We start from the raw sequence: 11595 nt of genomic DNA on the forward strand, positions 1-11595 counted from the left end.
GGCTTTAACATCTGATATCTCATGATTCAGCAGAGCTAGAAACAGATGTTATCTCAAATTGGAGAGGCAAAATTCAAGGCCTTTCAGGGAAATAAATAGTATTTCTATCTAGCGATTCTGGCATGCAAGCTATCACACCTCAGCATTGCAAGACTTTTTTTACAAAATAACTTCTGGATTTATAAGCAAAGGTTTATTTGAACTAGTAGCATTAAATTAATTTTAAGGCTGGGATTTTCAAAGGCTTTTAGGGGGGTAGGCACCCTGCTTCTATAGTAAATTACTCAACTCCTGCAGCTTCCTTTGAAAGCCCCAGGCTACAGCTCCAAAACTATTTAAAGCATTTTCAAAAATATTTTTCTCTAAAATGTGGCATAAATAAATTAAATGATTGTGTTTAGCAGTATGATTACCTACAATATGCATAATATGCATGCAGTTTTGACGCGTCTAAATAGTTCAGCATCCCAGATTCATGATTTAACATAAGAAAACATATATACCAACCCACACATGTAATTTAAATGTACTAACTTGACAGAATATGAAGTTATTCCTTTGGATGTTTAAACTAGAAATCATTCCTTGTTTACTTAGCTAATTTTATTCTTCTCTCCAAAAAGTTGATAGCAGAAGACGTGGACAGTCCTTCCAATGGCCAGATTCATTTCTCCATAGTGAATGGTGATAGAGATAATGAATTTTCAGTTGATCCAGTTTTGGGACTTGTGAAGGTTAAAAAGAAATTGGACAGAGAGAGGGTAAGTGAACATGCACTGAGCTTCTTTCTTATCTCACTTTAAATTGTATATGGATATTGACTTCATCTCTAGTTTTGGCTTTGCATATTATTACAGGCTGGTCATTTTCACAGTCTATACTTGTTACCATAAAATAGTCTATTACCTATTTTTAATATTGCTCAACTTCTTCCTCCTCTTCATCATATTTTTGAGTGAGCCTTTGCTGAAGCACTCATATCCGCTGCTGTCATAGGAAATGAGATCAAGTCTGGCAAAACCTGGAGGTGTGATAAACCTGTGTAGATTTCACATGTGGCAACAAAGGCAGCTGTAGCCTGTTAATGAGCTGCCACTCTTTCTCCCATGTACAAACTGTTATGTATGCAACTTTGATTATAATATGCTCTTAAACATGGTACCAAGCATGGAGCCCAGACCACTGCCATAAGGTGATACCGTGTGAAAAATTTCATTAGGAAGATTGTTGTGAACCTGTTCAACTGTACAGGTGCTATATTAGATTGATGTCACTGTTCTGTTTATCCTGATACATCCATTCACCCAGGACAACTTATTATCACCCTGCTTTTGTTACCAATTAACAGCTTTTGAAAAAACTATATTTACCGTTTTTTACCCTGAGAATATTGGAGAAAGTTACATGACTTCAGGAATTTTGCACTATGCAAAGATATCCCTACCCAGTGTCTCCAAACAATACCAGTGGCACTAGAGTGCTAAATCAGGATTATAAAAAATGAATATAGGCTCAAATGGAAAAGATGTCTATTGGCAGCAAAGCTACTTAATTCAAAGGCAAATATCCCTTCGCATTAAGGTGAAAGCAGGATTAAATTGTCAGTATTTAGTATCCTCATAGCAGAATGATTCACTGCAGGTTGCTAAAGATACTGATGCGATGGAGATAATGTCTGTGCATCCATTCTTTGCTGTAATCTATAGACCAAAGTATATATGCTACAGATCAGGGATGGCCCACCTGTGACAAGGGTGCCACAAGTGGCACAGGCAGCCTTTATGTGTGGTGCACAGCAGACTGGGGAAGGGACAGGCAGTACAATGGCAGATGGGGCAAGGAGCAGAAAGCAAAGCATGGAGGGGAAAAGGATAGGAGTGGCACTTGGGGAGGGTGTGGGGCTAGCTTGTGGCACTCCTGCCAAAAAAGCTTAGCCCCCTGCTATAGTTTTCTTAACTAAACAGCCTTAAATTGCTTAAATTTTGTGTTTGTGTTTAGAATAGCTGTGCAGTAAATACAGAGGTACACATGCACTCCCAGATCCCCATGTTTAGGTGCTAGATGTGTGTTCCTAAGCTTCTAGTGGTTATGGGAGACTGCAAAACTTTCCTCCCTTGCCTCTCTGGCAGACTTTCTGGATTGAGGCTCTCTGTCTCTTCCTCTTCATAGCTAGCTGCCATAGGCTTCAAAGGCATTGTTGAACCACCCCGTCTCCTTTTTGAGATATGGGGATTCTCTTCCTGAATTCTAGTCTTATGGGTATGGTGAGTTTGGGATTTACCTCTTCAAAGATATGTGATACTAGAAGCAGACAGACTCACAGGCATTGCAAAGGATCCAGCTCAGTTGCTCTGTACAGAACTAAACAAAGCAAAGACACTCTCTCATTGCATTTCCCTGTCTCACTTTCTTAAGCCCTATTGAGCATCCTTTGGGCTTAGAACAGGGAAATCTAGGATTTATTCTCTGTACATGGCTTTTTCTACAAATCATCATGTCTCTCTCCTCTGTATGATGAGTTGGCTTATCCTCACCAGCTTCCACAGCTACAAATATAGCTTCTCTGCCATGAAAGCCTGCCTCTTGTTTCTCTCTCTTGCCCTATCTTCCTTAGGCCAGGTACAGACATTACATTTTTACTGGTATAAGTGATTGAAAACTGATCTAGACATAACAGAACATAAATTTGGCACACAAAACCAGTCTATACCTATAACAGAACAGAAGTTTTGCACTCAGGCTTTTTGAATGTCTGTACCTAGGCTTAGTTTCTCTGAGCTCCTTTGAGTTCCCTGTGCCAATAAGCTCTTAGAGTTTGTCTACTATGTTTCCCTGGCTCTACCAAAACTGCCACTGAAAGGCATGGGTCTACCCTCGCTCTCCCACTTGCACGCAGCAAACCCATAAATGCAGTGGGCGATACCTGTACAGTGTCTTCCCCACTATATATCCAGGTGTGGTGCACGTAAGCAGGAGCAGGTATGTGGGGCCACATTCTTTGACAGTAGCCCTAAGAGTGCAGGGGATATGCACCCTTTAGTGCTGTGATTTTTATAACCCAGCACTGATACTTTTTTGTTCTTCTGTCTGAGGGATTTCCACTTTCCAAATCCCAGCCCCATTACACAATGATTGGGAGAAAACTGCTCTTTTCTAGAATACAGTTACTCCTCTTCTCTCCCTGGATAAGAATTATTTGCAGATTGAAATGTTGGCACCACTCCCAGATCTCCACAGCACAAGGAGCATGAGGCAGTGCACAGTAACAGGGATTCATAAGACTTAAAGTTCAGCCAGTTCATACCATCAAACCATCATCCACAGGCTGTATCTAGATGCAGCAAATACTTATACACATACTTTATAAGAGCATCACAGGTCCTAGCAAGTGAATGGAGTTGCACCTGCTAACATCAGGACAGAATTTGATTCATTGCCTCTGATATTCTTCAGTGAGTGTGACAAGGCTAGTTCTGAATGCATAAGATATCAGACAAACAGTAGGATACCAGTGAGGGTCCTAACCAGTCTGATATAAATAAAACATACAGACCTAAACTTTCAGACACAGAAAATGTGTTCATTTTGAAGGGGTGAATACATGGATTAAGATCCAAATTCCAGGGTGAGAGAGAGAGAGAGAGAGGGCAAAGAAAAGCAAAACCAGAAAACAAAAATGCCATAGGCAGCAGGGCAAAGGAAAAAAAAGACAACAACTCAGAACCAGCCAGAGCCTGTCTGAAGAGAGAGGGAGAAAGGAAAGTCCTTCTCTAGGTGCTGTATTGCTGTTTTAAATCAAATCTGTTGCAGGCACCCTGTGACCTGCGCTTAGTGAGAGGATGGTGGTTGAGGGCCATACTGCCATTGTGGCCCTTGCTTAGATGTATAATTTGCAACTGTATTACCTAGCTGCCACTAAAAGAATAGATTTTTTGAGTATCCTTGATAGAAATAGCCACAAACCATCTATCATCAGGGCACTGATACTACTCAGTTGCAGACTACATATTTAAACCATGGGCTACAAACAGACTAGAGCTCACAGCCATCCACAGTGCTTACTGGTATATTTTAGTTGCTGATCTGTGAACTTTAGTTTGGTATTCACAAATGCCATGTTAGAAATATTGTGTTAAATCAATAATCATATACACTGTGATAAATCATTTATAAAAGATTCCTGGAAACCATTTTTAAAACCTCAGTTCCAGCTACAAAGTTTCAGCTGACACACTAAAGAAATGGGAAAGCATTTTTTCTTCATGCATGTTGGTTACAATTGTAATAGCTGGTTTGGAATATCATATGCAAGGCAGCATACAGTTTGTTTGTTTTTAAGTGTGCCGTTATCTATAAAACACATCGTCTAATAGTTATTTTAATATGTTGAAGCCATTAGGATTATTGATAGCCTTATAAAACAGAGTTTGGGACATAGTTTAGCAATAAATGGGGAAATGTTATACAAAAGGCACAGAGAGTAACGAGGCTGAACATCTTTTCCATGGAATATGGTATATGGCACATAGGATGTTGAATGGTAGCAGAGCTAAAATGTAGGAAATCTTTCACACTGATTTAATGTTTTCACAGGTGTCTGGTTATTCATTAGTTATTCAAGCAAAAGACAGCGGAGTCCCTCCATTGTCATCTTCTGTAACGGTCAACGTAGACATTTCGGATGTAAACGATAATGGCCCCCTATTTACACCAGCTAACTATACAGCTGTAATTCAAGTAAGTTTATCCCACTTATAAGAAAAAAATCTTTGTTCATCTTTACAATATGAAGGCATTTTGTTACAGTTAAGTTGTTTCTTAATGATTTCTCAGCCTGGGGTGTATCAAATTATCTTCTTTAAAGAAAAGGATGAGCGTGTGTTTTATTAACTCTTTGATACTTTTTGTGTTTACCAAGGCTCTTCAACCTTAGGTTCTGCCACAGATTTTATTATTATCCCAGGTGCTCTAGAAAACTCTCTCTGGTTTCAGAAATATTTTTCTCTTCCTCTTCAACAATAGCAATTCCAGTTGCCATCTCGTGCTCTGTCTCTCTCCTACAAGGAAACTCCCTGACCATCCCCTAGGGCTAGGGACAGACATTCAGAAAGCCTGAGCCTGAATTGATTCAGTCTTTGCAAGTTAGTCTAACCTGGCTAAGCTAAATCAGTTTTGTAACCAGACAGACATCCCAAAAATGCAGGCACATGCCAGCAGTGGCTCAGGCTAGAAGATGGGGGGACACTAGAGCAGCCCTCCCTTCCCTTGCACAGAGCTGAGCTGAGGGGGGCGTGGCCAGGCCCGTACAGGATTCTAATTAGGGAGGGTCATCCCCCCCTTCCTGAACAGCCCAGCAGGAAATGTTTATCACCCCATTAAAAAAACAGAAGGGCATTACCAGCTATCTGTTGATTCTACCTTTGTCCTGGTAGCCAGCATGTGGTCTGCTAGCTAATACTGTATGAGGGACAGGAGAATGACTGCATAGCGGAGAGTTGGGGGTGGGGGCAAAGAGCAGAAGCCAGGCAGATGCCTGAAGAGACTGCCCACGCTGCAGCCAGGGAGCAGAAGGGAGGGGCCAGACCTGCTGTGGAGCAGAGAGCCCCGCCCAGCCAGAGAGCATGCCGGGATGCTGGGGGAGTCTGATTTAATTTAAACCAGAAAGGGGTCTTGCATAAACCAGTTTGAGCCAAATCAGTTAAGTCTGATACTACATTCAACCAGGTTTATCTCAAACTGGTTTTAGCCATTCTCAAACTGATTTGTGTGCACTGAACGTCTGTGCTGTTACAGGTTTAAACCAGTTTCTGATCGCTTAAACCAGTTTATGTGTAATGTCTGTCCCTAACCTAGATGGACAATGAAAACCCATATTTTTAAACAAGGGGTTCAAGCTTTCTTTGGTTAGAAAGTCAGGAGATGTTTCAGGAACAGGCGACAGAAAAATGAGCAGTCCACAGATTGCCCTATCCCATGATATCCCAGAGTTTCTACAGCTCTGACTAATAAATACTGTATCTTGAAAACATCTCTATCTTATTTTCTATTGCCATCTGTTATAAAGAACCTTTCACATCAAATCCACAGCAATAGTAATGTCCCTGCTTGACTTGATGGCGTGTCTGGAACATAGGTGACTGGTAGGGGTGAAAACGTGGGGGCACAAATCCCAAACTACAATCTGTTTCAGTTTGTCCTGCAAGAAACCCCGAACTTCACATTGTGACATTTAACAGTGGCATGTAGTCATATAAACAGTCACAAAGTAGCATAACAGCATGATTATCTTAATATCGAAAATGGTCAAAGAGACATGCAGAACATAGAGCCAGCCTTGTCAACACACGATAGTCTCACAAATGTAGTTGTGGGTGCCCAGCCCCAAACTACATAATGAGCAGAGAAGGGTTTAAAATTCTCTGCCCTTTATGTAGCCTATGCGTTGTTATTAACTAGATACAGAGAGTAACAACCGCCTGGAAACATGTCTCACTGGAGGCTGGGCAGATTCTGCTCTTGGTTAGCTCTCCTTTTCCTTTTAATTTGGTTGGGTGGCCAGTGTGCAACTAGCACAGTACAGAATCATGTAACTACTGCCGCGTAATTCGTCCCGGGGGAAGGAAAAGAACAGCTCCTTCTGTGCTTTCAATAGTAAACATTAGTTGAACAAAGTGGTGAGATCTGTCATTTTACGCCTTTCTTTATGTCTTGTGTATATGTGAAAAGGAAAATAAACCAGTGGGCACAAGCATTTTGCAGCTCGTAGTGATGGACAAAGACTCTTTTCACAATGGCCCTCCCTTTACCTTCACCATTCTGACTGGCAACGAAGAGGAGGAATTTACGCTGGACCCACATGGAGTTTTAAGATCTGCAGTTATTTTCAAGCATATGGTAGCAACTGAATATGTGCTCTGCGTGCAGGTATGGCTCTATCTGTGTGAATAAGCAAAGACTTTTTTGGGGGGGGGGGGAAGGAATGATCCCTGCCTTCATGTGAGGTTATATTTGCTGCTATTTTTATGTTACTTGTTTCTTTGGGTTGATTTTAATTGATTTAAATATAATGTGTTGCAATATGCAATGCTCAATATAGTGCAATTTCTTTGCTGCTATCAAATCCTATTTCATGTAAATACAAATAGGTAGCTGGCCACCTTGCTCATTTTATTTGTCCAAAATGGATTTTGTGAGCAGCAAGCCTTGTGATTCAAGATTTTCATTTAGTTTCTTATAAAGTTAAGGGAGAAAGTAGAGGAAAAATGCCTTATATACATATAAACACACAACAAAAAGAGCAATGGGAAAATATTGTTATAGAAAAAAAATCACATCTTGTCTTTAGGCATAAATTTAATCATGCTTTCAGGAATACAGCAAGCATTCATGACATCATATTTTCAAGGTCAGCTTAGTGCATAAGGAATGTGAAAACAGGGTTTATAATAAAAGCCTTGGTAACTAGCTTCAAAGTTGCTGTTGAAAAACTTTCTAATTAGGGTAATTTTTTGTAACCTGTGACTTAAAAGGGCATTGTCTGTTTTTCTTATCATACAAAGGTGGGGAAACATTGTGATGCAACAGATTCACTGGAATAAATGAACAGGTCTAAATGAACAGGCCACAGAAGTAGTCCAGAGTACTAGTCCCATAATTCCCCAAGCACAGGCCTCTGCCCTTTATTTTATTCTAGTTAATTTCTTTAAATATAGCCTGTGACCTGCTTTTCAAGGAGATGCAATACCATGGAATGTTTGAGGCAGCATAATTGTATGCTGGTTCTGAGCTAAAGGACCTCAAATTAATGTTAGACACTAGTTAAAATTTCAAATCAAGATACTTTTAATGATCTGTCATCCATCATCAGCACTGCAACCAGTTTTCTTCAAGTCTCATTGTAAAAGTCAAGGGCTCCAGGCTGGGAGCACCAGTCAGCTGGTTTGTACTCCCATTCTCAATGGGAGGGTGCCAGAGTCTAGGGCTCCATGTGGTCCGGAGGCTGGGAGCACAGGTCAGCTGATCAGCCTGGCCACACATTCTGTTATGGCACAATGGGAACAAGATACAAAGTTATTACATATCTTCCATGTAACTATGTAGTTTATTCCCAGTTTTACTGCACCATTAATTGAATGAACACATGGCTGGGGTTAATTGTCTAATCTTTAGATGTGATTAGTAGGGATCCTGGTTTTCTCTGATTTAAAAACATACCCAATTTTCAGGTTTTAAAAAGTAACCCAAAATCCGCATTGTTCCATGATTACACACACACACACACACACGTGCACACACACACACAGATATATAGATATATAGTGGTGTTTCATTTTGATCACAGAAAAATGTAGATTTTGGATTACTGTTTTTTAACCCAACAATTGGGGTGTTTTTAAATCAGAGAAAACCAAGATCCCTGCTAATCACATTTTAAGTGTAATGTCTGTCAGGGGTCTAGATAACTTGTTCAAGTGCTCAGCTAGCTTTACAGCTAGTTTTTTTTTTCTCCTAATGTTTCACCTAAATCTCCATATTCCTTTCTTTAGGGATTTTTGCACTGAACAACTATTTCAGACTGCCACTGTTGCATGTGCCCAACTGGCAGGTCATGACACACTCAAATTCTGAGAAATACTGCAGATTCAGAAATTCTCACTGCTTTACCACTAGGACCACTCATTTTTTAAAATTAAAATTTAATCTTAAATTTGAGAGGTGGGAAGTCACAAAATAATTGCTCGACTTTTCTGGTAAACTCTCCCAGTCACTGCTGTTCAAGGTGGTGACAAATGATGTTCAGGGGCGTTCAGCTCTGCTGTTGAAGTCATGTGTATAATTACCCTCCTTCTACATGTTTGCCTTTTTAATTTTAATAACTGCATTCAAATCTCTACATTCAGTATTATCTTTAGTCTTCTGGCCTCCTTTAGATTGAGTATATGTGTGGAGTAGTAAATCTGAATAGTGAGCTGAATGTAACATTTTTATTATCGCAGGAAAAGGACATTGATCCAAGTTAGCACTCCCTTCTGTCAGCATGGCCTTGGATTTTTCTCATACCTACTCCCTTGCTCTCTATAAAAAGTGCAAATGATGCTATCATGTGGTCTCCGGGCCCTGGAGTCATCTGTCCGAGCTCTGTTCTGCTCTCATGTTTTATTGTTAGTAATAGAATGTGCATCTTCATTTTTGAGAGTGATAAATTTTCACTGTTTCAACCACGTTTCTTGACTGCTTCAGGTAAAGCCGTATAGAAGACAACATAAAAAATCCTAACTTCCTTACTTCCTCCAAAAGTAAACAGGGTCAGAAACTTCCAGCACACTTCCAAGTTGCCGCAGAAAGTAGTGTTGATGATTCACTAAATGACACTTGTTTGTTTGAGATAGGACTGACTTGTTTTCCATCATGATAATCATTTAAATCAAAGACATTAATGCCTCCATTGTGCTGTCAGTGGTGATCCTGGTCACATTTCCACTTGGACTATGTATCGATCTATATGTTCCACCCTGCAATCTTGCTCAAATATAGTATACAGACATAGGAGACGTATACTATGTTTGCTACAAGGGGCAGTGTAAGTCATGCCACTCTTAGACAGAGTTACCCTCAGAAAGTTATACTGGTATGCCAGTCATGTGATGGCTCCCCCAGGCCATTTCATCTCTGTAACTGTTTGCTCACTGCAAAGCAGCTGCTCTACTCCCTAGTGGCCATCTTCTGTAGTAATGCCAACCGTCGGCAGCCAGCTCAGGAGAGCTGATAATATGTCCTTTCTACTGAGTAAATTTACCATGGAGTGAAATCTGGGTGACTTACTTTGTGTTAATTACTCATCTTGTATATCTACACCCATAGTTTTCTTCATTTTCTCAGGAGTTTCTTGGTGCTACTTCAGAGACGGCTGATTGCAGTGTTGCGGTGCATTGCAAAGTGCTCCTCTTTGTGTATTTTGCAAATATATGTCTAAAGTGCTCTGAAAGTGCTTCATGATGATGGATGCTATGTAAATATGTATAGCTTGGAGAGATATTTTTGACTAAATTATGTGTGCACTTTTTTTTTCAAATTAAATTAGGCAAAAGATTCTGGGAAGCCTCAACAGGTGTCCCACACCTACATTCAGGTACGGGTCATCGAAGAAAGCATTCATAAACCAACAGCTATTTCCCTAGAGATATTTATTGTCACTATGGAAGATGACTTTCCAGGGGGTGTCATTGGGAAGATTCATGCCACAGATCAAGACGTGTACGACGTCCTCACTTATACCCTAAATTCCGAGCAGAAAAGTCTGTTCAAGGTTAACAGCCACGATGGAAAGATCATTGCCCTCGGAGGACTGGATAATGGCAAGTATATCCTGAATGTTTCTGTCAGTGATGGCCGGTTCCAAGTGCCTATTGATGTTGTAGTCCATGTTGAGCAGCTGATACAGGAAATGCTGCAGAACACAGTTACCATCCGATTTGAGAATGTTTCTCCTGAGGATTTTGTGGGGCTTCATATGCATGGTTTCCGACGCACCCTGCGAAACGCTGTGCTTTCCCAGAAACAAGACAGCCTGCATATTATCAGTATTCAGCCCGTGGCAGGCACCAATCAGCTTGACATGCTGTTTGCAGTTCAGATGCACAATGGTGGATTTTATAAGCCTGCCTATTTGATTCAGAAGCTCACCAATGCAAGGAGACATTTGGAAAATGTGATTCGCATCTCTGCTATCCTGGAGAAGAATTGTTCAGGACTGGATTGTCAGGAACAGCATTGTGAGCAAAGCCTATCTATTGATTCTCATTCCCTGATGACCTATAGCACTGCACGGATTAGTTTCGTGTGTCCTCGTTTCTACAGAAATGTGCGCTGCACTTGCAACGGTGAGTGCTACTTCCTTTTCCACTTCTGTCTTCACACATCACAAGTTAGGATGCTTTTTATTTCCCTGATGCAGATTAGAAGGGGCAGTTCAATTTGGTTATTTAAAAAGCATTTGGCAGATGTATTGTGGGAATTGATTTCTGAGCCTCGGTAGGAATTGTTTGTGTTTACTGATGTAACTGGAAGCTGGTGAACTTCGACATTTCGTGGTTCAGGCTACTTCCCTGGAAGCACCGTAATTGAAACTGTCAAGGACCTTTTTTGTGGTGAGGATGTACAGTTTGCCACCCAGTCTTTGACAACACAGAATGCTGTTGTTTCAGGACTACCCAGACCTCAGAGACTGCCACCAGCATTTTCAAACTGAGGATGACCTTTAACCAAAGCAATAAAGGTGGAAAGGCTCTTTTCAGTCAGGAGGGGTGGAAACCAATAACCTATTTGATTATGTCACTGGGAGCAAGCAGTGCTGCTGACCTTTAGACCTGCTCTTGGGCTTCAGGGGTACACTTTTTTTTTAACTGCCATGGTTACACAGCTCTGAAGGGATTTCATGTAGGTTCATAGATGTTGGAATTCAAATGATCCAGTCAGTAATATTGCTGAAATGCCTTTATTAAATCCAAAGGCCAGTAGCAGTTGTACCATTACTTTTAATGAATGCTCTAAAGCACTGTAACAGAATACTAAGTATAGATTAGATAGCACTGCTTT

General features: G+C 40.6%; 1 protein-coding gene across 5 annotated transcripts in view; it reads left to right on the forward strand.

Annotated features, from left to right (window-relative positions):
- Positions 1 to 11595, forward strand: part of FAT3 (FAT atypical cadherin 3) — a 745318-nt gene that overhangs the window by 661276 nt on the left and 72447 nt on the right. For all 5 annotated transcript variants that reach the window (XM_019524814.1, XM_019524817.1, XM_019524818.1 and 2 more), the window contains exons 16-19: positions 624 to 761; positions 4594 to 4737; positions 6727 to 6924; positions 10082 to 10880. In XM_019524814.1, coding sequence (XP_019380359.1) covers positions 624 to 761; positions 4594 to 4737; positions 6727 to 6924; positions 10082 to 10880 — 1279 coding nt within the window. The remainder of the gene's footprint in view (positions 1 to 623; positions 762 to 4593; positions 4738 to 6726; positions 6925 to 10081; positions 10881 to 11595) is intronic.

Source organism: Gavialis gangeticus, unplaced genomic scaffold, assembly GCF_001723915.1.
Source record: "Gavialis gangeticus isolate Ggan-Ray unplaced genomic scaffold, GavGan_comp1, whole genome shotgun sequence".
Taxonomy (NCBI): Eukaryota; Metazoa; Chordata; order Crocodylia; family Gavialidae; genus Gavialis; species Gavialis gangeticus.